The 24,751-nt window shown below is 49.1% G+C and overlaps 2 protein-coding genes across 2 annotated transcripts in view; both read left to right on the top strand.

Annotated features, from left to right (window-relative positions):
* NME6 (NME/NM23 nucleoside diphosphate kinase 6) overlaps window positions 1–24,751 on the top strand; it is a 581,226-nt gene that overhangs the window by 463,640 nt on the left and 92,835 nt on the right. The gene's annotated exons all lie outside the window — the stretch shown is intronic.
* On the top strand, window positions 5,793–15,427 carry LOC125434616 (condensin-2 complex subunit H2-like). Its single transcript, XM_048500147.1, has 4 exons — window positions 5,793–6,247; window positions 12,626–12,696; window positions 13,005–13,128; window positions 15,405–15,427. Exons 1-4 carry the CDS (start codon window positions 6,115–6,117, stop codon window positions 15,425–15,427), a joined length of 351 nt encoding a protein of 116 aa, XP_048356104.1. The 5' UTR covers window positions 5,793–6,114.

Consider the following 24,751-nt stretch of genomic DNA (forward strand, 5'->3'; position numbering starts at 1 on the left):
CCTCATGAAGCTGCCTTCTAGTGAAACAGTAGAAGCCCTCATGAAGCCCTCTTACTGAAGTCCTCAGTTTTAGCCCCTTACCGAAACAGTATAGAAGCTCCTCATGAAGCTGGTTTCTACTGAATCAGACCATTGGTCCCTCAGATCAGTATTGCCAACTCAGACTGGCAGCTGCTCTCCAGGGTCTCTGGCAGACAGCAAGATCATTCATGTCCCCTGCTACCTGGAGATGCCGGGGACTGATCCTGCAAAACCACTTGAGCGATGGCCCTGTCCTCAAAGCTGCCCTAAATGGGATGACTCCATTGGTGCATCAGCATTGGTTCCACTCTGGACCGGCAGCTGCTCTGCAGGAGCCTCAGGCCAAGGATCTCTGCATCACCCACCCCTTGGTCCTTTTAATGGGAGATGGTGGGGTTTGAACCAGGGACCCTCTGTGTGCCAAGCAGATGCTCTACCATCAGGAGCCACGGAATTTTCTCTGCTACTGTCTGGAGTAGAGAGAATAAAGCATTGGGGTGGTGCAAAATGGATCAAAGTAGAGAGAATAGCACAGCTGCCTTGCATTAGTCACAACCGACCATGAACTTCTAAAGTATAGGTGTCCATCTCGTGGTTCCAGATGTTATGGATCATAGTTCCCATCAACCTCTCGCTGGCAGGGGATGATGGGAACTGCAGTCTTATAACATCTGGAGGGCCAATGAAGTTTGACACCTATGCTCTAAAGAATGCAAAAAGGAAAACATAGAATCCAAAATACAATCGAATTAGGGAAATCACACTGGCCTTCGCTGCCTCTTTGTTAAGCAATACATATAACAGCTGCATTCACTTCATGCAACAAAAGAAGGATCGAAGTCATACCTTGTACCGTCAGAACGCTTGTTGATGATTCCACAGCTGGGGCCAGCTGAAGAGCATTGACTAATCTCGGTATTTATAATGAGAGGCTAATATTGATCTCCTCTGCATGAGGTTGACTGATTCTTTGAGCCGCGGAAGTTAATTTGAGGTGCTGCCTAAACTGTCCTCTCGCCAGCCCGGAGTATTTAATTTCTGGAATTATTACAAACACGATACCAGAAATCCTATTACGCTTATAATCCTTGCACTTTCTGGTTCACGCGGAGACTTTTTTTATATATGACAGCCTGGGTTTTTTTTTCCCCGCTAGAGTGTAAGATGCTACCTGCACCCAGGCTGAACTCTTTAGTGGGATGAATTTTTGTCTTGTCGCCAGTAGCGAATAGCGTATTTTGTTATATTTATTGTATTGTTGAAGGCTTTCACGGCCTGAATCACTGGGGTGTTGTAGAGGTGTCTGGGCTGTAAGGCCGTGTTCTAGCAGCATTCTCTCCTGACGTTTCGCCTGCATCTGTGGCTGGTATCTTCAGGTGATCTGATATCAGAGGATCTGATATCCACTATCAGAGGATCTGATATCCACTATCAGAGTGATCTGGATATCCACTATCAGATCCTTTCCTGAAGATGCCAGCCACAGATGCAGGCTAAACGCCAGGAGAGAATGCTGCTAGAACACGCTTGCCATGCAGCCCGGAAAACCACACAGCACCCCAGTTATATTTATTGCTTAACAAAGAGGCGGCACGAGGCCAAAGTGTGGTTCCAACGAAGCTTCATTTTGGGACTGTTCGAAGTAGTGGCAATCCATGTTGCTTTGCCGGGAGAAGGAGCGGATAATCATCAGCACGCGGCGCAAGTTCCTTTTTGAGCCCCCCGGGTCAGCGCAGAGACAATTCAGAGGGTGGTGAAGGAGAAAAAGAATGGTCAAGGCTTTTTGAACGGGTGGCGCAGGGCGTGCACCAGGATGAGTGTTTAACTCGCCCCCTCGCCAGTGGTGGGATCCAAAAATTTTAGTAACAGGTTCCCACGGTGATGGGATCTAAACTGTGGTATTGCGCCAGTGGGGCTGGGCGGGGCACGACGTAAGCGCGCTTCTCCAGCATTCCGGGGGCGGGGCATTCCTGGGCGGGGCTGTGGCAAGGACGAGTCAGCCATACGCGGGTCCTTGGGCGGAAATCTAATGCACGCGAGGCGCGAGGCTGCCACGCATCACCGGGTGCACCTCCTGCTAGACTGCTTCCAGTTCATGCTTACTGCGGAGAGGGAGTAAGAATTAAGGCAAAAATCACGGGCAAAATCTCCCATTAGTAAATCCCTCTCGGCACAATAATAAATAATTAGTCACCTACTCTCGGGAACCTGTGGGAGAACTCCGCTGGATCCCACTCTCTGCCCCCTCCCTCTCTCCAGGCAAGCCGCTCACAGTCCCTTCCCAAGTCTGAATAACCTGCCAGGCTCCAAGCGGAAGAGGAGGACATCTTAGCAAGCTGCAGGAATTCACCAAAGCGGTTCTGCCACAGGTGATTTTGCCTCCTTTTTTTTTGCCCTCCTCCTCCTGGTAGCACCTGCTACAGGGCTAGGGGTGGGAGGCTGGGTCAAGAATTCAGTGCAACTTTGCTGTTCCAGTGGTCTTGGGGTACAGGGGCTTGAGTTTGCTTCCACCGGTGTGTCCCCATAAAGATGTTCAAGAGCAGATTCTAGTTAGGAACTAAACCCTTTTGATCCCTCATGGATCCTTCCTTAAAAGGCAAGAAGAAGAAGAAGCAGAGTTTGGATTTATAGCCTGCCTTTCTCTCCTGCCCCACGGGCGCTTACAAACTCCTTTTCCCCTTCCTCCCTACAAACAACAGACACCTTCTGGAGGCAGGTGGGGCTGAGAGAGTCTCAGGAGAGAGCTGTGACTGGCCCAAGATCACCCGGCAGACTTCATGTGGAGGAGTGGGGGAACAAATCCGGTTCACCAGATAAGAGCCCACTGCTCATGTGGTAGAGCAGGAATCAAACCCTGCTCCTCCAGATTCGAGTCCACCTCTCTTAACCACCACAATTAATGCGCTTGGCTCTCTAGAAAGATGTATTGTCAAAAGCTTTCATGGCTGTAAACCAGCGAGGGCTTAACCTTTCGGTGACCGAAAGCCCAAACTGCAACTCAAAACCCACTTATTTATCGCGAAGCGCCAACACGGCAATTTTACCTGAATATTGAGGTTTTAAAGGTTCTGGTGGTTTTCCAGGCTGTGTGGCCGTGGTCTGCGGATCTCACTCCTAATATTTCATTGCATCCGTATCTGGCACCTTCAGAAGTGGTGGTCACAGAGGGAAGTCTGTTACACCACTGTGATACACTCTGTGACTTCCCTCTGCGATAATATACCTCCGGAAGATTTTCGTGACACAGATGCAGGCCAGCGGACGCCGTGATCCGCGAAAGCTTGGATGTGGATTGGGCGGTGGTGGTGGTGGGATGGGAAAGCTGTCACCGCCCGGCGGACCCCTGTGATCCATGGGCAGAGAAAGCTTGATGGGGGTGTGGGGTGGATGGATCAAAGGAGTCTGGAGCGCCACTCTCTCTCTCTGAGAGGTAGCCTCTCAGAGAGAAGTGGGCTCCAGCTTTTCCTCTCAGAGAGAGAGGGGAACTCCAGCCTCTGCATTTGTTTGGGGTTTTTCTATGCGGAGAAAGGGTCCCTTTCTCGGCTTTAAAAAATACCCAGGCTGGAGTTTTGCAGGCCACTGGCTGTGTCGCTGTCAGCCGCTTCCCCCTCTGCCCGAGAGAGAAAGCAGCCACCATCTCCCTGGGGCAGCATGGGGTTCCTCTGCTCAGCGCCGCTTCGCTCCCTGCTCCGTGAGAGCAGGTGGTCCTGTTATGTCGCTGCTGCCATTCCTCCTCTACTCCGAGGAAGAAGGCAGGCACCTTCTCCCTCGGGCAAAGAGGGGTTCCCTGCTCGAGGTCAGCTTCGCCACAGCAATGGGAGAGCAGGCGAATTTGTGCAGGTCGCCGCCACCATTCTCCTCTCGTCCGGAGGGAGAAGGCAACCACCTTCTCCGTCAGCCGGCAGAGGGGAGTCCTTGCTACGCATCAGCTGCCTCGCCGCTGAAAGCTGGTCGGCCCCGAGCAGGTCGCTGTTACCATTGTTTCTGCCCGAGGGAGAAGGCAGCCACCTTCTCCCTCGGGCAGAGGGGAAATGGCGGTGGCGATTAATTCGTCTGAGTGGGGAGATTCGGGCACTCGCGTGCAGCGAAAGAGGCCTCCAGTGCCAAGTAATGCGTGCTATAGGTTCGCCATCACCGCTGTAAACAAATGGATGTTGTGGGTTTTCTGGGCTGTGTGGCCGCGGGTCTGGTAACTTTTGCCACAAAATAAACACAAACAGGTGTGCTGGGCGCGGAACTGGATAACCTGGTGACACAACACATGGATAGCTAAAGGCTGATGTCTAAGATATCTTATCTAATATTACAGCCGGTTGGCTTAATTCAGTTGTATTAAACTGACATGTTCCTAAAGAAGATGGACGCATTGAAAACGCAAATACGCCATTGCGCTTGAAATGAATTTTCGCCATTGAACTATTGAATTATTCAAATCAGCTTAAGCAGAGCAGCCTACAGACAGTGACGCTTGACTTTCTCAACAGCGGAGCAGTACTTAACCTCTTTGGCAAGATATTGCTGGCACCGCACTCTGTTATGGACTTTTGTGGTTTGCTTTCTGCTGTTTCAGATATATAGCACTGAGCAAGGAATTTAGCTTCTAATGAACCATACCTCTTTATGTTTAGGATTTGTGATGCATTTCAGCACAATTTGTTATGTAAAATTGTATTACAGTTTAAGAATCCTCTATGTCAATAAGATACATTTGAGTTTTGAGACTAAAGTAGACTCATTTATTTGACGATAATTGTTGATGTTTTCTACCACTTCAGCCAGCCGGTGTGCTGCGCCATTTCCTGGGTTATCTGGTAACTTTTGCGCCTGAAGTTTTCTCTACATCTATGGCTGGTATCTTCAAAGGCGTGTCATGGCAAGATGTGTTTCTTCTCTGTGGCAATCTCTTTTATGATATGCCTCTGACGGTGCCAGCCACAGATGCAGGTGAAACATCAGGGAGCAAAACCTACCAAACTACAACCGCACAGCCAGGAAAACCTACAACGGACACACAACAAGACATCTAAGGGGTGCGTGAAAGAACACACTCAAGACGAGACATCTCTGCTATCAATAATATCCTCTTTCTTTTTTTTGGAAAATTATGAATCTTAGATTTTTAGACAAGAACACACAATGTACACAAAAGACTGGGCAAACAAAATAGAAACAAAATGACTCTATTTGGCAAGATAATGTAATCGAAAATTGGACTCTGCAGCAAATTTATCCATTGAACATCTTTCCCGTTCCTCACTATTGTCAATCTCATCAACTGATATGTCTGCTAGCTTTTTTGTGCCCGTTGGTAAATAATCAGAACAATAGTTTGCTTCCACTGCCTCCCAAATATCATACTCGCAGCTGTGATGAGTTGTAACAAAATAGAATGCAAGTCATTAGAACTTTTGGCATATATTTGAGCAAAAAACTCTCAATTGTTAGTTAAATCAGAACCAAAGCCGACTTGCATTACATCAAGACAGGATTACCAATAGTTTTTAGATTGAACAAATGTCCACCATGTGAAATAAAAACAATAATCTCTGAGAAGATTACAGCACCAGCAGCTATCAGGTAATGTATTGTCGAAGGCTTTCACGGCCGGAATCACTGGGGTGCTGTGTGGTTTCCGGGCTGTATGGCCGTGTTCAGAGGATCTGAAGATACCAGCCACAGATGCAGGCGAAACGTCAGGAGAGAATGCTGCTAGAACACGGCCATACAGCCTGGAAACCACACAGCACCCCACTATCAGGTAATGTATTGTCGAAGACTTTCACTGCCAGTACCAACTGGCTGTTGTGGGTTTTCTGGGCTGTGTGGCCGTGGTCTGGTGGTTTTAGGTCCTAACGTTTCTCCGACATCTGTGACCAGCATCTTCAGACCACAGCCACACAGCCTGGAGAAACCACAACAGCCAGATATCAGCTCATCCTTGCAGATTTTCGTTTTCAGAAAGTTTTATTTAAACTGCAATGACATGATAAATCTTGAGAACTTTCTGTTAATATCTGGCTCCACATTTCACATAGAGCAGCTTCTCCTAGATCTTTTCCTGTCTGTTTTGGAAACTGTTTGTTTATTGAATCGATGCTGGGAAGAACATTGACTATCCTGGCAATCAAACGACTCTCCTCTCTTTCTAAACGCACTCTCCGCCTCGGCTCAGAGCATGACAGAGCGGGCAGCCAGAAGAGCAAGAAGAAAGGCCCGACATTTGCAGGTGAGTGGGTGAGGCTGACGGGGGGGCAGGTGCGCGGGCACATTCATGCTTTGTCGAGCGAGGCCTGGCGCAGTTCTGCAGGGCCTATTCTGCCAGGCTTCCAGTTGAGGCCAGCAACCGTATTCCGTCTATCGACTTCCCTTCCTCCCCTTTGCCTCCCTTCGCCCTTCCCTTCCCTCCTCCTTTCCCTCCCTCCCTGCTCTCCCCATATTGGTGTGAATGATGGTTTTAAGGGCTGTGTTTTTAATGTCACTATTATCCCTTATTGGAGTCTGTGGCACCAAAATGCAGAGGGTTTTATTCCTTTCACTGCTGTTAACGGTGCTGCCTGCTGCCCTGAGCCAACTAAATAAATGATAGTGAGAGGATTCAGCAGGAAGAGGCAGGGAAGCTCTTAGTGCAGGGGTGGGCAATTATTTTTTCCATGGGGCCGCGTAAGAAACAGAAAGGAGCAACATTGTGGGAGGGCCGGCCAAAAGGCTGAACTCATTTCTGCATAATAGAGGCTGATAAGTGACAGACAGGTGCACAGATCAACTTGGAATCAGGGGCAACAGTTCTGCATACAACACTATTTGCGCACAAAGAAATCACAGCAGGCTTAACTCTTACTCTGCATAGTTGTCCACTGTGAGCAATCAACTGCCAAGTGGGAAACTTAAGTCCCTTTGACCTACTTTTTTTTTCATCGACTGGCACTTTTTTTTTTCTACCCATCAAGTGGCACAGTTTTTTCCTCATCGCTATCACTCTGTTAAACAAATAATTCCCTCGATAATGTCAAACTATTTATTATATATTTATTATATAATTACTGCACTACTTTTTTCATCATTCCTATTACCCATCTCCTCCTAATTATGACTGTATGACTATAGCCTGTGCTGACATTTCATTTTATTTTATGATTTTACATTTTATGTTTTTATTACTATTGATTGTTTCCTGATTGCTTACTAGACCTATATGACAATCATTAAGTGCTGTACCTTATGATTCTTGACAAATGTATTTTCTTTTATGTACACTGAGAGCATATGCACCGGAGACAAATTCCTTGTGTGTCCAATCACACTTGGCCAATAAAGATTCTATTCTATTCTATTCTATTCTATTTTGAAAGCCCCGCAGAAGCAGGCAGCCAAGGCAACCGGCTTCTGCGGGGCTTTCAAAGGCGCCTCCTCCCCAGCAAGGCAGGGAGACGAGGCGCTTTTGAAAGCCCCGCAGAAGCAGGCAGCCAAGGCAACCGGCTTCTGCGGGGCTTTCAAAGGAGGGGATCGCCCCAGAAGCCACTGCACGAAGGCGGAAGGGGGAGGGTTAACGTGAGCAGCGCGGTTCTAAACAGGTCCTCTTAGGCCAGGGCCAAGTCTGTCATAAGGGCCAGTCAGGGTCATTCATGGCCGGATGTGCAGTTCCTATAGGCCATATAATGCCCAGGTCTGTCTTAGTGAGCAGCTGGGCCGAAGGCGGAGGAGAGGGCCTTGCCCGTGACAAGCAGAAGGGGGAAATGCGCGTGACTTGCCAAGCCGCCAGAAGATAGAAGGCGGAGGAGGTGGCAGCCGAGGGTGCTCCTGGCGAATATGTTTGTGTGCTCAAAACCAGAGAAAAACGAAGGGGGAGATGGAAGGGCAGCCCTGTCAACAGCAGGAGGACAGGTGTGCGGAGCCGCAGGCTTTGAGGGACTGCGCTGCTCCCAAGGTGGATCTGAGCAACTTGTCTTCCCTCATCATCCTGGCTCTGCCCTCCTCATGTGCTTGGCCTGTGTTCCCCCATCAGGAAGTCAGGCGCAGGGCTGCAAAGGAGCTCAGGGAACCACGTGCCGAGTGGTTCTGCAGGTGGAAGCGAGTGCTTTGATTGTGTGTTCCTGCATGGCAGGGGGTTGGACTTGATAGCCCTGGGGGGCTCTTCCAACTCTAGGATTCCGTGACCAGCTCCTGCAACCGGCTGCTGCAGTGGTCCTTGGGAACTGGCTGCTCAAACGCACGAGCCAATCGCTGCGGGAAGAAACGGTCTCCTGACATTTGGTGAAGGAACTCCCTCCAGGGACGGCAGTGAGTTCCCTCCAGCGTTCCAGGCCTGGTCACAACGCATTTGAACTTGGGTTGTCGAACTGCAGGGGTGTGTGCATGAAGGTCTTATAAGAATATAAGAACTAGCCTGCTGGATCAGACCAGAGTCCATCTAGTCCAGCACTCTGCTACTCGCAGTGGGCCCACCAGGTGCCTTTGGGAGCTCAATGCAGGAGGTGAAAGCAATGGCCTTTAAGAACATAAGAACAAGCCAGCTGGATCAGACCAAAGTCCATCTAGTCCAGCTCTCTGCTACTCGCAGTGGCCCACCAGGTGCCTTTGGGAGCTCACATGTAGGATGTGAACGCAATGGCCTTCTGCGGCTGTTGCTCCCGATCACCTGGTCTGTTACGTATCGGTAATCTTGCATCGCAAGAGGATCAAGATTGGTAGCTGTAATGTATTGTATGGTTTTAAGAGTCTGCAGCTGTTGCACTGTAATTGGTAATTAGTAAGTGTGTTAGGTTGAGCACAGCTGCAGGAGTGCATTTTAAGCCATGTGTGAGTAGCAGCTATGGAATAAAGTACTATGTTTTGTTCCTCCGACTCCCTGCTTCTTGAGACATGACAATTGGCTTAATTTGCGATAAACTTCATGACGAAGTCCAGCGCCTTTGTGAAGCAAGGACTGTGAGTAAATTATGGCCTTTCAAGGGCAGCTGAAACAGCTTTAATTTGGAGTTTCCTTTGAAGTGGCAGAGTTATGAGGCCCGATTGGAATTTTTTTTATCTTCTGGCAAATGGCATAACAGACCCAGAAAGGAAAAGCATTGCAGTGTTTTTGAGCCTCTGTGGTATAAGGGGTGTTTGACCTGGCCTCAGCATTGATAGCGCTAAGAGACTTATCAGCAACAATGCTTGTAGAAATACTGACTGCATTATGGAACTATTTCATCTCCCTAAATCACAGAAATAGCTACAGGACGGAGTGTTTTTTTATAAACGTGATCAGGAGGGGACTGAAAGCACTTCGCAGAAACAGATCCGCAATTCCAGTGCCAGCTGTCAGTCAGCCGTTAGCAACATTGGCAGGGGGAAAGGTTTTTGCAAAATTAGATCTAGCGCAGGCATACCAACAGCTGGAAGTGGATGATGCCACCGCAGAAGCCTGCAGACCATAGTGACTCACAGGGGGGCATTCAGAGTAAAGCGGGCTACAATTTGGAGCGAGTGTAGCTCCTGGGATATTCCAGAGTTTGGATGGAAGAAATATTAAGAAACTTGCCCGGAGTCATACCGCATTTTGGATGATGTCTTGATAGTGGGTGCAACTCGAGGAGGAACTGATGACACGGGTAACGAAAGTACTGCAGGGTATGCTTCTCAGATGCAGGGCCGCGTGTCAAGCCGTGCGGAAAATGTCTGTTTGGAGTAGCGCAAGCAGAGTTTTTGGGACACATGGTAGCTGCAAGGGGAATCCACCCGACATCAAAGGAAGGTGAGGGCCATCCAGGATGCCCCAGCACCACAGTCAAAGCAAGAGCTACAGTGCTCTTTTTTGGGATTGCTAAATTTTTACCATTCATTCTAGAAAGCATATGTCATTAGGTGGGAGAGCCACTGCACCGCTTATTAGATAAGCCGGCAGTGTGGCAGTGGACAAGTCAGCATGAGAAGGCATTCCGAGATGTCATGATTGTTGTCATCAGAAAGCGTATTGGTTCATTTTGATGAGAGGAAGCCATTGATTTTGACGCACGATGCCTCCCCGTAGGAGTTGGAGCAGTGTTGAGCCATCAATTGGAGGATAAAGCGGGAAGCTCCACCATGATATTCTTAGGACGCTGGTCTGCAACGGAGCCGCAATTATGCGCTAAATAGATAAGGAGGCATTAGCACAGTGGCTAAATAAGAAGTTTCATGATTACGCATGGGCTTACCATTATCTCCAGATTGTTACAGACCATAAGCCGCTGTTGGGATTTATTTTCCTCAGAGCGCCAGACACCACAGATATTGTCCCCTAGAATGCTGCATGGGCAATGCTTCTGGAATGGCCATGATTATGTCTCTGCAGCACCAGTCGGGAAAGAAAAATTGGGCATGTAGGATGCGCTTTGAGTCGCTTTTGCCAGTACAAAGGGAGTGGAGGAAGATCACTCCCCACTTTTGGAGGTTTTGATGTTGGAATCATTATCAGAGCCTCCAAAGTGCAAGCGGCAGAAATAGCAGAGAGGTCAGCTAAGGACCCAGTGCTTGCCCGAGTCTTGAATTGGGCATGGAAGGGTTGGCCATTGGGTAAGTTAGGAGGGTGAAAAATTCTAGGCCATTTGGAATGAGGCAAGTAATGGTGACATCCGGGCCTACTAAGGGCGCTTACTGTGGGGAAATAGAGCAGTGCTCCCAACATCTTTAAGGATTCGGCTGCTGGAGGCGTTACATGTAGGGCACCCTGGAATAGTGAGAATGAAGGCATTTCGGGTCCGTGAAGTTGGGCGTGGCAGGCCAAAGATGGATAGCTTAAATAGAAGAATGGGTGGCCAGGTGCAGGGAGTGTCAGATATCGCCATCTGCTCCCACCTCAGGCCCCTACCTATCAAATGGAGTCCACAAAAAAAGCATCGCGGGTCAAGGGTACATATTGATTTTGCAGGGCCTTTCCAGGGCCAGGTGTTTCTCATTGTAGTGGATTCATATTCCAAATGGCTAGAAGTAGTGCCAGTAATGTCAATGACATCACAAACAGTAATTAGGGCACTGCGTAAGTTATTTGCAACCCATGGCCTTGGATAATGCGGTATCGGATAATGGGACAGCGTTTGTATCTAAGGAGTTTAGAGCATTCCTGGCTAATGGCAAGTTATTCGCCAGGTTACCTCGGCCCCTTTTCATCCGGCTACTTAATGGGCAGGCAGGAAAGGATGAAAAGCGCATAACAAAGGATACGGTAATTGCGGCGCAATAGTAGAGGGGGATTGGCACCGCCGGTTGGCTTAATTTTTTTATGCCAATACAGCATTACAACACCGCGCACAGCCACCGGGAGGAGTCCTGCTGGAGTTGCTAATGAATCGGAAACTTACGACGTTGCTGGACCGAATGCATCCCGATTCAGTTGATGATGCGTCCAGCGAAAAGAAGACCAAGTGTTAAGAAAGCACCTCGGACATTTGATAGGGATGACACGGTGTATATGTCCGAAATTATACCGAGCAGGTCCGTGTTGGGTCCCAGCAGTTGTGAGGCAGCCAACAGGGCCTTTGTTCTTAGTAGGGTGGGAAACTGAAGAAGGCGGCAGGTGATCCACGCCGAGACATGTTGACCAAGTAAGGAAGAGAGTGCCAGGTCCAATAGTAGATCAGGAACCCTATGGGTCCTTGAGGAATCTAGGGCGTTAAGGGGGCAGGATGGAGCTGTGCAGGATGAGGAAGCAGTAAATAGTCCAAATTGTCCCCGAGGAACCTGGGGCGTTAAGGGAGCATGACGGAGATGCAGGATAAGGAAACAGCAAAGGGTCCAATTGTTTGCAGGCAGAACCAGGAACAAACACAGACTCAGGAGCCAGAGCGGGAGCTGAGACGATCGCAGCGAAAAGAGAATCCCACGATTATTAATACAGGAGTTAGGGGGAAGGGGTGCTTAATGTATTGTATGGTTTCCAAGAGTCTGCAGCTGTTGCACTGTAATTGGTAATTAGTAAGTATGTTATGCATTGCCAAGCACAGCTGCAGAGTGATTTTAAGCTATGTGTGAGTAGCAGCTATGGAATAAAGTACTATGTTTTGTTCCTCCGACTCCTGTTTCTTGAGACATGACAGTAGCCATAAATCGACTTCTCCTCCATAAATCTGTCCAAGCCCCTTTTAAAGCTATAAAGGTTAGTGGCCATCACCACCTCCTGTGGGAGCATATTCCAAACACCAATCACACGTTGCGTGAAGAAGTGTTTCCTTTTATTAGTCCTAATTCTTCCCCCCAGCATTTTCAGTGTATGCCCGCTGGTTCTATTATGGTGAGAAAGTGAGAAAAATTTCTCTCTGTCAACATTTTCTACCCCATGCATATTTTTGTAGACTTCAATCATCTCCCCCCTCAGCCGCCTCCTCCTCCAAACTAAAGAACCCCCCAAACGCTTCGCAGCCTCCTCATAAGGAAGGGAGGCTCCAGTCCCTCAGTCATCCTCGTTGCCCTTCTCTGCACTTTTTCTATCTCTTCGATATCCTTTTTGAGATGTGGCGACCAGAACTGAACACAGGACTCCAAGTGCGGTCGCACCACGGCTTTATATAAGGGCATGACAATCCTTAGGGGATGTGTGTGCATGCAAGAGGGACCTGATCCCCAGACCGTTTTGTTTGTTTCTGAACAGATCTGGAAATCCTGTACTGGAAACACGTGAAGGAACGCCTGGCTGCCCAGAGGAGGTTGCAGAAGCGGATGGTAAAGGTGGTGGTTGGGGGAGGAGGCTTTATAGCTTGAGAGGAAAATAAGTGGGCTGCTTGTCTTGGCAGAAGGGGTTTCAACCCGGTCTCCCAGACCTTACTCTGACACTCTGGCCACTACACCGTGCAAGCTCTGCCCGCTGGATCACTTTTATTAAGTAGAGAGAGTTCTAGGTAAAACACATAATAATCTGTTGTGGAAAGTCGTGGTGGATGGCATGTTAGAAACCTCGTCTGTGTACACAAAGTGCGAAGCTTTGATCCGGGGCGAGGGCAGAGCGCAGCTGACTATTTTTCCCCCTGCAGCAAAGTTTGCTGCTGGACCCGGCACACGAGCAGCTGCCCCTTGAGGAGGGGGAGGAGCCGGACCCCCCTGAGGAAGAGCGGGAGGAGGGCATCTTGGACAACGTCGTTGGTGACGAAGGAGAAGGTACTTCCTCTGTGTTGGCCAGATTCTAAGCCAAGTCGCGAAGCCTTCTCCTGGCTGGATGGGTTTGGACCAGCTTTCCATTCCATATGAAGCTTCGCTCTGCAATATCTTTCGTCACTCGGAATTTCTCTCCTCCTTTCCTCTATTTCCCCGTTCTTCGTTTGCTGTAGTTGGTGCCATTATCCTGATCCCCAGCAAAAAGCATAGCGGCAAATTCACACATTCATAAAGATACGGGTTTGCACATTTAGACAGGGAGCCCGGCGATTTCTTGTTTCATGGCTCAGAAATTCCACGATCAGTAATTCCAAGCAGGGCTGCGGCTGCTTTTGTCGTCCAAAAGGTCAAGGAATAGTTAAAAGAGCCACTAAATATAAAACTGCCAAGTATAAAAAAATACGTATGCGTTTATTACAAATTAAAATAATCTATATTTGTAAAAGACCCTTCATAGCCTGCCTTATGCACACAATATCACAGAAAGGTAGGAAACTCCTCTGCAGGAGACTCAAAGGAACAGCAGTGGCGTAGGAGGTTAAGAGCTCGTGTATCTAATCTGGAGGAACTGGGTTTGATTCCCAGCTCTGCCACCTGAGCTGTGGAGGCTTATCTGGGGAATTCAGATTAGCCTGTGCACTCCCACACACGCCAGCTGGGTGACCTTGGGCTAGTCACAGCTTTTCGGAGCTCTCTCAGCCCCACCCACCTCACAGGGTGTTTGTTGTGAGGGGGGAAGGGCAAGGGGATTGTCAGCCCCTTTGAGTCTGCAGGAGAGAAAGGGGGGATATAAATCCAAACTCCTCCTCCTCTTCTTCCTTCTTCTTCTTCTTCCTTCTCCTTCTTCTTCTTCTGCTCATAGACTAAAGATCCTCAACCTTTTTCATGCCTGTGGACACAGTTGGTATTTTGATGGGAACAGCAACAGAATGGCTTATTAAAAATGGCCTCCACAGGAGGCGCAGCCAGCCACAAAATGATTGACACAGCTATGGTGGCAGCTAATGCCAAAGCAACATTTTGAAAAAAATCTGCACGGCCAATCAGAATCCTTGCTGGTCAAAAGTCCTACCTGACCTCATCCGCTTCCTAAAAACACTTGGTGGGCACCTGAGAAAGGGGGCCCAGAGGGGGCCATGCTGTCTATGGGGCCTTCGTTGGGGACCTCTGTTATAAACCAACGGAGCCCCCGTAAGAAAACAACACTGGATAGGCTGGACTGAGCTTGTTCCAATAGGCCCGTGGTGACGAACCTTTGGCACTCCAGATGTTATGGACTACAATTCCCATCAGCCCCTACCAGCATTGGCCATGCTGGCAGGGGCTGATGGGAATTGTAGTCCATAACATCTGGAGTGCCAAAGGTTCGCCACCACTGCGAATAGGCCAAAGGAAGAAGAACTAGCAGGGCAGAAATGATGGTCACCTTTCCTTGGCTGATCAGTTCTTCTCAGGTGAGCAAGGTGTAGGCTGTGTTTGGAGAAAGAATGGGGTGGCGCGAGAGACTTCCTGTTTTGTACTTCCACAGCGTTGTTGGGAGGCAACTTGAATTTATATGCATTCAGAAACATCTGCAAAGGGCTTTTTTGTGTCATGCCCCTAGGCCAGGGGTCTGCAACCTGTGGCTCTCCAGATGTTCATGGACTACAAATCCCATCAGCCCCTGCCAGCATGGCCAGTTGGCCATGGTGGTAGGGGCTGATGGGAAATATTTATTTATTTTATTTATTGTTTGGACTTTTATACCGCCCCATCCCCAAGGGGCTCTGGGCGGTGTATTCCATGAACATGTATTCCATGAACATCTGGAGAGCCGCAGGTTGCAGACCCCTGCCCTAGGCTGTTCAATAACAAGATTCTGTATTCAGTCGATTTCTTTATTATGAAACAGCATCGGGAATAAGCATTTAGACTTCTATTGCCAGAACTAAGTGTAGCCAACAATGCGGTCCACCTCTAACTACTAGCTTCCAAGGGGGGTTGGGGGTGGCACTCCCTCAAGTCCCATGGTCCAGAGGACTTAAGAGGCACTCCCCTAAGATAAAAGACAACCAACATTCTACACACTCACTGGCAGAGCTACAAACGCAGGTGTCTAATGAGCTGATAAGGCATTTTGGCCTGAGAAGCAAAGTGGAAAAAACATAAGCACAGCCGGAGGGGGAGTGAGAAGAGACAGGTTCCCACATCCCAGGTAGGAGACAGAAGCCATGGCCTTGGGATCCAACAGGGGCTGGTTGTGACCCTCTGCATTCACCAAGCTCTTTCTCTGTCCGCAGATGATTTTGTGGGAGCACGATGACATCCCCCCGCTAGAAGCCGGAGGCGCACCAGAGTGCATGACAGGTACCGAGCACCTGCTGGGGAATGGGGCCTGCTGTGGTGGTAGCCTGGGAGGCTGTAGATCAGCCTCCCACCAACTGCGTGGGAGTGGCAGGGGCTGAGCACATCTTCCCTGCATGCTGGAGCAGCTGGCCGTGTGGATGGGTCAGGAAGGCGGTGTGCAGGAGGCTCATTGGGTTCTAGTGGGCATCAGCAAGCAAAACACACAAATACAAGCAGTTTTCACGCAGGAGGCCCGTTGGCTGGGAGAGGCCCGGGACCCGAGGCCTCCGTGTCTCCCTGCGCTTTGGGCGAGTCACAGTCTCGGCCTCGCCTGCGGCCAAGAGCTGGAGATTGTCCTCACCTGCAGCACCTGGAGAGCAGCAGTGGCGTAGGAGGTTAAGAGCTTCGTGGTATCTAATCTGGAGGAACTGGGTTTGATTCCCAGCTCTAAGCCGCGCTTCGAGCTGTGGAGGCTTATCTTGGGGAATTCAGATTAGCCTGTGCACTCCCACACACGCCAGCTGGGTGACCTTGGGCTAGCTCACTAGCTTCTCAGCGAGCTCTCTCAGCTCCCACCCCACACTCTTTACAGGGTGTTTGTTGTGAGGGGGAGGGGCAAGGAGATTGTCAGTCCTTTGAGTCTCCTGCAGGAGAGAAAGGGGGATATAAATCCAAAACTCTTCTTCTTCTCTTCCTCCAAGAGGACTTTCGGTTTCTGCATCTTCTTACAGGTCTCAACGAAGTCCCCGACTGCCTCAGCGCTACGAGGAACTGGTACGAGAAAAGAACGTTAGTTTATGTATCCTGCCTCTGGAGAGCCTGCTTCTCTTCCAGCGTGCAAGCAAATGGGCATACAAAAACAAGTGTCGCCAAGGTCATAAATATTTGCTTCCCGTCACCCCCCACGCTATTACCACCTTTCAGAATTCCCAGGTATGGGTCAGGGTTATGCTCTAAATGGCAGGTTGCTCTAATGCCGCCTCTGCTCGGATTACATTTAGATTACCCACTCCTATGGAGTGAGTCCGGTACCGCTCCCTAGGGTTTTTTAAAAGGAAAGAGGGTTTACCGGGAGCCTTCTATTATGGTATTACCGCTGTTTTTAATGAAATTTTAGTATATTTTAACGATGGAAGACCTCTGTGGGTTGCTGTTGTTTTAATTGTATAGTTTCTGCTCCCGAACTTGTTTTGTATTAGTTTTGTTGTACACTTTCGAGGGGATAGGACCGGTATAAAATATAAATAAATTAAATAAATTAAAAAAAGCCAGCATCACGTTGATCTATCAGCAGCTGTTAACCACAGTTGAGGTGATGAACCCTCCTTATGCAAAGGCAGTGTATCTCTGCACATCTGACAACAGGTAGGTTTGCAGAAAGCAGACCTTTGCTGGTTGTATGCTCACTGTTGCCCCTCTTTTACTTCATTGAATTGAATGCGTAATTCCCTCCTCGTGGGGCCAGTTCTTTGTTTCTATTTTTTAAAAGCCTGGAGTTAAGCTGAAAACCCAGAGCACGAGGGTGGAGCAAGAGCTCCCGCTCTGAGCGATCATCTCTTCCTGGGGGTCCTTTCTAGTTCAGGGGTGTCCAGCTCCTTGTTCCCATCAACCCTGCTGGCATGGCTGTAAGCGCAGAAAAAGAAAAATATATTTTCCCTTAGCCAGGCCTCGGATGGCAGCAGCCATAATCTGCTGCTTAGACCATGTAGGCTTTTTGCCCTGGTCCATTAGCATTTGGCCTAATGGAATTCATAGTGTCATCAAAAGACCCCTTTTGTTCTAAATCATGCCCAAGAATGCAAGCATCCCAATGATGAAGGGAAAACTCCCACCTTCTGCCTAGAAACAATCCCTCCCCTGGCTCCAAGGCTCCTGAGATACTCTAGGAAAGTGTCAACAGCTAGCTACCTCTTTGTTTAGATTTAAGTCAGGACCAGAAAGGCACATTTAGATAAGAGAATAGGAACATCCGAGGAAACAGGATGTCAATAGTGTGGAAATATATGCTAAATCAGGTCAAACTACTTAGATCTGCAAATCTCTGCCATTGTTTTGGGAACATTAAGAACATCTCCTGGCATATTATTGATGACTTAATTGTGACATTTATAAGTTGTAACTTTAGCTGCAATCCAATTGGTCCCTTTGCTCTTTTGATGTATTCTGGCTTCTGTACCCTTTATATAAACCCTTGGTTTTGACCACTTGGTAGCGACTCTCCTGATTCTAGTGGAAGCCCTTGTTGGGTTGAATAAAATTATTTCTTTAAATTTTATTCCTTTGTCGGTTTGGCTCTTTCGCTTTGCCTCTGGGTCTGTACCCTGAACCTGCGGTAACATGGGCCAGTTGTGCAGTCCATGAACCTCTGCAGTGCCATAGCTTCGCCACCACGGTTCTAGGCTGATCCTGCATTGAGCAGGGGTTGGAGTTAGATGGGTGATGGGAACTGTAGTCCATGAAACATCTGAAGTTCCAGAGCTGGACTCCCTTTGCCTCAGCTGTTTCGGAGCTTAATGAAAGAGAGGCAGAGGGAGTGTTCGGGATCCGACCTTCGCTTGGTCCCTCCCGAAACCTAACGGCCCCACTTTCTCCGAACTTCATCCGCGAGGAGCCTTTCTTCTATAGCCCATTCCCAAAGCGTGCGCTTCGAGAGACGATGCTGCCCGGCGGCGTCCGAGAACTGGGAGGGAGAAGATGGGGGCCGCGAGCTGGAGGAACAGGTAAAGAGAGGCAAGCCCAGACTGAAACTCTGCTGGGATTTGCAGGGAGACAGACCCGGAGCAGCAGTTACAACTGATGTCTCCCGGCCGAGGCTACTCAGGGGAAGACTCCAGAACATTCAGGGGAAAGGGTTTTTTCCCTGATTTTTCCAGAGATCAACTGAGAAAGCAAATAATACTTGAACCAGGGGGCGCCCATTGAAAATGCTGGGGGGAAGAATTAGGACTTAATCAAAGGAAACACTTCACTTAACGCAGATTGGCGTTTGGAATATGCTGCCACAGGAGGTGGTGTGATGGCCACTTCACCTGAATAGCTTTAAAAAAGGGCTTGGACAGATGCATGGAGGAGAAGCTTCCATCTCTAGCTCCCAATCTTGATCCTCCTTGATCTGAGATTGCAAATGCCTTAGCAGACCAGGTGCTTCTGGGAGCAGCAGCAGCAGCAGAAGGCCATTGCTTTCCCATCCTGCACGTGAGCGCCCAACGACACCTGGTGGCACCCCGCCAGTAGCAGAGAGCTGGACTAGAAGAACTCTGGTCTGATCCATAGCAGGCTAGTTTTATGTTCTTATGTTCTTAAGGCCTTTTCCCATTTTCTCGGACAAAATTGTAAATTTGGGGGAGCGCATGAAAAAAAAGCTACTTGAAATATTTTCTCTTCTCAAATGAGTGAAATGCTTTTGAGGGACAAGGGGTGGGCATGCTGCAGACATGCAATAAACTCACTTAAATCCAAGGTGCTTTTTGCAGCCCGGAAGGATATTTTCGCGATTTCTGTGCTCCTATTGTGGCAAGCAGATAATAGGATTTGCTGGTAAATAATGTAGGTATAAATTACGGGGAGAAAGGCCTCTAGCTGGATATGGGGATCTTTACAGTAAAAGTTGTGCAACAGTGGAATTGGCTGCCTAGAATGGCTGTGAGCTCCCCCTCACCTGGCAGTCTTCAAGCAACAACTGGACAAACCTTTGTCTGGGATAGGGTGTTGTGGGTTTTCTGGGTTGCATGGCTGTGTTCCAGTAGCATTTTCTCCCTGATGTTTTTTTCACCTGCATCTGTGGCTGCTGGCATCTTCAGAGGATCTGTTGTGGTAGTAAAACAAGCGTTTGGGATATTCTACGCCAGTGGTAGGCGAAGCTATGGCACTCCAGATGTTCATGGACTACAAATTCCCATCAGCCCCTGCCAGCATGGCCAGTTGTAGTCCATGAACATCTGGAGTGCTACAGCTTCAGCCACCACGGTTCTAGGTTGATCACTGCATTGAGCAGGGGTTGGGCTTCAGATGGCCTCTTTGGCACCCTCCAACTCCTCATCTTCATCAGAGGAGAGCATGCAGACTTCTCAATGCTTCTCAGCTGCTTCAGGCACTTCTGGTTTTGCCTTTTCGACTTGACATGGTTGATCTTTTCACCTTTCTGTCCAACCACATTAGAACATAAGAACATAAGAACAAGCCGGCTTCGATTAAGATCGAGAGAACATCTAGTCCAGCTCTCTGCTACTCGCAGTGGCCCACCAGGTGCCTTTGGGAGCTCACATGCAGGATGTGAAAGCAAGGGCCTTCTGTGGCTTTTGCTCCCGAGCACCTGGACTGTTAAGGCATTTGCAATCTGAGATCAAGGAGGATCAAGATTGGTAGCCATAAATCGACTTCTCCTCCATAAATCTGTCCAAGCCCCTTTTAAAGCTATCCAGGTTAGTGGCCATCACCACCTCCTCCTGTGGCAGCATATTCCACACACCAATCCCACGTGGCGTGAAGAAGTGTTTCCTTTTATGGGCCACTCACCTGGATAGCTTTAAAAGGAACTGGGACAGATTTATGGAGGAGAAGTCAATCTATAACTTTACCAATCTTGATCCTCACTGATCTGAGATTCCTAAATGCCTTAACAGCTCAAATTATCAGAAGCCTTTAACAACAGAAGGCCATTACTTTCACATCCCTACGTGAACTCCCAAAGGCAATTGGTGGGCCACTGCAAGTAGCAGAGAGCTGGACTAGATGGACTCTGGTCTGATCAAGCTATTTCGTTCTTATGTTCTTATATTTAATAAGTATTACCAAATATTTCCAAGGTTTCCCATTTGTGCTCTGAAACAAAATGGGGGGGAAACCTCTTTCTCCTCTCCCCCACCCCTCGTGGCTTCGATATTTCTGGCAACTGCGTATCTGCTTGCTGCCTTTTTTCTGCAGGAAGCCCAGGGGTGCCTTTGACATCCACCGCTTCACGGGGGGACTGCTTGGCGTCCCGCCTGGGCGAGATTGGTGAGTGAAGCGTTCCTTTGCCAGCCTGGTGGCTGGGGAGCCAACCTTCGGGGTGGCAATGTCGTTCCTTGCTGGCCTCCCTGCAGCTTGTGAGTATAAACGGGGAAAGTCGACCTGCTAAGCTTAGCAGTCACATAGACTTGCAGCGAACCGTTCAGCCTCTGACAGTCGTCTTTCGCTGAGTGCCGGTGACTTTACCAGCCGCTGGTGTTGGCGATGGGTAGATAGAACCAAAGTTAAACAAGCTCAAACAAGCTCAAGCCGATACAGAATAAAATCAAAGAGAATTTTATTGACAGAAGTTGCATACTAAGTTGCTCCATTGTTTGACCGAGCATGTCCAAGAACTCCAATTTAACTCCTATCTTGTTCAAGTTATCTAAAAGGAGTTCCAGGGTTTTGGAAATTCAAATAGCTTGGCTGGAGATAAGATCAGACAGTAAAAGAGTCTTGCTTGGTAGTGTCCACTCCGCTGGAGCCGGGGAAGGCGAGCATGACTCATTTTATTGATAAATCTTCTCTATGTATTTGTGATTCCTCTAAAACAGCAAAACCTATTTCCACGGTCCGTTTCAATTATAGGTCTTTCTTGCAAATAGTTGGCGATTTTGCTTTGTTTTTTTCTTACTCTGCCCAATTGCGTTGGGGGAAGAAAGCCGACGTTTCCTGTTCCCCATGCCAAGTTTCTGACCGCCTCTTACCGTTGCAGCAGTGATTTTACAAACGGTGATTTACAACCTGAGAGCAACTCATTAGCCGTTAACACAGCGTATTCAAAGCCTCTTGCAGCTTGCAGGAATTCGGAGCTTTGCAGCGTGGTTACAACAGAATAGTTACAAATAGTTACAACAGCCTAAATTTTCTTTAAATAGCTTAGTGGAAGGGCTAATATAGATAAGTTGTTAAAAGAAAAACTTGCGGAGGAGCTGGAAGCATGCATCCACTTCCGCCTCGCCGGAACCCGGAACCTCGAGAATTTTATTTGGCCAACAACGGGAACTGAAGCAGTATCAGAGGAGCCGCGACGGAACGGCAGTGCGTTCTTACTTTTATGAGTATTAAGACAGGCTACATCAAAATGGCAGAAAAGCTAATACACCCCGAAATGCCCAGCGATCATCCATCAATCGTGACAGAAAGGTGGAGATTTCCCCTTTCCCCGAAACATTTGGGGTTGTCTAAAATCCTTATTGCAGGTGGGGTGGGCAATTATTTTTTTTCCATGGGGCCGCATAAGAAACAGAAAATATTGTTCAGGGTCGGGCCCAAAAGGCAGAGGCTGAAGCGCTTTTGAAAGCCCCGCAGAAGCCTGACAGCCAAAGCAACCGGCTTCTGTGGGGCTTTCAAACCTCGCTCCCAACTCTGACAGGCAGGGGGGCCAGTCAGGGTCATCCGGCGGGCCGCATGTGGCCCGCGGGCGTATCGAGCAATGCCTAGGTCTGCCTTTACTGGAAGATGTCAGCTTAGCTACCATAAGTTTCCCTGAATATAAGACAGTGTCTTGTATTAATTTTTTGCTCCCCAAAGATGCGCTATGAAGTCTTATTTTCAGGGGATGTCTTATATTTCTGTGCGGTTACTTGTTTGTCGGGCATGCTTCCAAACAAAACTTTCGCTATGTCTTACTTTTTTTTGGGATCCGCCTTTATATTTCGCAATTCAGCAACACCCCTACTACGTCTTATTTTCCGGGGATGTATTATATTCGGGGAAACAGGGTAGTTCTTTGACATACGAGTATGAACTAGAGCCCTGTTCCCTTCTTATCCGTGATTGTCTTTTGTTGCCTCCTTTTCCTAGACAAAGAGCTCTTAAACATTCTTCATGTTTCTTTCTTTTGTCTCAAGAAACAGGAGGCGACTTCAAGAGTATCTTTTTAGGGACAGTGCAAGACCTCGGAAACAGTTTGGTTTTGCACGTTCTGTATAATCTGTGAACAAGGGGCACTCTTCAGGGTTGTCGAGCTTGCCTAGTAACAGCAAAAAGAATAGCTCTTCAGGCCTGCGTGATTTCTTTAGTCAGCCGGACATTGTGTGCTGCCATCTCCCCATTACAAGAACAGTAATTTATTTTATTTATTTCCATTTATTACTTCTATTTCTATACCGCCCGATCCCCGGAAGGGCTCCGGGCGGTTGAACAACATAGATTTAAAACATTGGACAGGAGCAAATCCTATACAACAAGGTCATTACATAGGCTCCATCAGTAAAACATCTTAAAATCATACAAGCAGCGCCGCTAACAATTAACAATAAGCAAAGAAAAGAGGCGTCCAAATCCCAACTGGTCACCCACCCCAAAAAGGGGGACGCAGGCCCCTCAATATGAGAATACTGATGTAACAGTGCCAAGGTAAAGAGCAGTAGGGGGCACCACATCAGCCGACTGGACACTCCAAAGGTCCAGTGGAACAACATCGGTCTTGCAGGCCCTGCGGAACTTCACCCAGGTCCCGCAGGGCCCGGACAGTTGGAGGAAGGGTGTCTCCACCAGGGCCCGAGACCAGCGCTGTAAAGTCCTGGCCCGTGTGGAGGCCAGCCGCGATCATTGAGGGGCCGGGGGACTAATAGCAGATTGGCCTCTGCTGAACGCGTAGGAGGCCGAGGTAGGGACGTATGGGTGTAATGCGGTCCCACGAGGTCACGGAAAGGTCCCAGGCCGCTTTAATGCCTTTTAAAGGTCAAAACCCATTACTCTTGAAGATGATTCGGAATTCGACCGGGGAGCGTCAATGGCAGCTGACGCAACACAGGCTGGATGTGTGCTCTCTATAGGCGCCTCCTGTGAGCAAACGCGCTGCATGTTGGATCCAGTTTCTTAATTTCCGAATCGAACGCAATGAGGGAAGTTGCCAGCGTAGAGCGAGTTACAATAGTCTAGCCTGGAGGTGACTGTTGCATGGATCACGTTGGCCAGGTCGGGCTTGGGAGAGGAAGGGGGCCAGCCGCCCGGGCCTGAAGAAGATGGAAAAACGCAGTCCGGGAGTTGTGCAGCGGGGCCACCTGGGTCTCCGTTGAAAGAGGAGGCGCTAATCCAGGTGGACTCCCCAGACCGCGCAGAGCGGAGGAGGCCGGCACCAATGGAGGGAAAGGAGAGGGAAAGGAGAAACCCTTTGCTATTGATAGGACTAAACCTTTTTCCTCCTTCTGCGCTGCTACACCGGTTCTTATTTGTTCCCCTTCCTTCCTTCCCTTCAGGCCAGCTGATTACACCGTGGAGATCTCCCAACAGCCTACAGCCTCGAGGGGAGGCGGTAGGGACACCATGGCCCTACGCCTTGCTGGACTCCAGGAGAAGGCCCGCGAGCGCTTCTGAGACATACACGGCCCCCTCCCTTGCCCCGCAGTGAGCACCCCCCCCCATGTAGTTATTATCGGTTCTCTTTGGCGCAGTGGCCCCGCCCACTCTGCAGCTTCCTCTCTGCTGCCCGGAGGGGCATCCAGCCAGGCTCTGGCTGCAATAAGCAGTGTATTTTGGCAAACTGCTGACTTGCCCTTTGGCATTCTGGACGGACCCATCCTGGAGGAACCAGGCCTTCTCCGGCCCGGAGTGGTGGTTAAGAGCAGTGAACTCTAATCTGGAGAACTGGTTTGATTCCCCCTCTCCTCCACATGCAGCCTGCTGGGTGTCCTTGGGTCGGTCACAGTTCTCTCTGAACTCTCTCAGCACCCCCCTACAATTGTAGCCATGTTGGCAGGGGCTGATAGGAATTGTAGTCCATAACATCTGGAGTGCCAAAGGTTAAGCCCCATTCCCCTAGGAGGGAAAGGACTTTGAAGGCCCCTTTGAGATTCCTTACGGTTAAGAAAGGCCTGGTATAAGGAGCAGCAATTGCGTATTAGGAGGTTAAGAGCTCGTGTATCTAATCTGGAGGAACCCGGGTTTGATTCCCAGCTCTGCCGTAGCCACCGAGCAGTGGAGAACTTCTCTGGGGAATTCAGATTAGCCTGTGCACTCCCACACACGCCAGCTGGGTGACCTTGGGCTAGTCCCAGCTTCTCGGAGCTCTCCCAGCCCCACCACCTACCTCACAGAGGTGTTTGTTGTGAGGGGGGAAGGGCAAGGAGATTGTCAGCCCCTTTGAGTCTCCCGGCGGGAGAGAAAGGGGGGATATAAATCCAAACTCTTCTTCTTCTTCCTCAATCCCATCCACTCACATCTGGAGCTACGGGCAGAAGCTTTGAGGGGAAGGATTCAACATGCCTTCCCTCTGGAGTGGGCAGGACTTCATCATCCTTGGGGGCTTCTGCCAAAGGGAAAGGAGAACTGGAGAAGGAGGAGAAACCCCCAGCATTAACATTTG

Source organism: Sphaerodactylus townsendi, linkage group LG06, assembly GCF_021028975.2.
Source record: "Sphaerodactylus townsendi isolate TG3544 linkage group LG06, MPM_Stown_v2.3, whole genome shotgun sequence".
In the NCBI taxonomy this organism is placed as follows: Eukaryota; Metazoa; Chordata; class Lepidosauria; order Squamata; family Sphaerodactylidae; genus Sphaerodactylus; species Sphaerodactylus townsendi.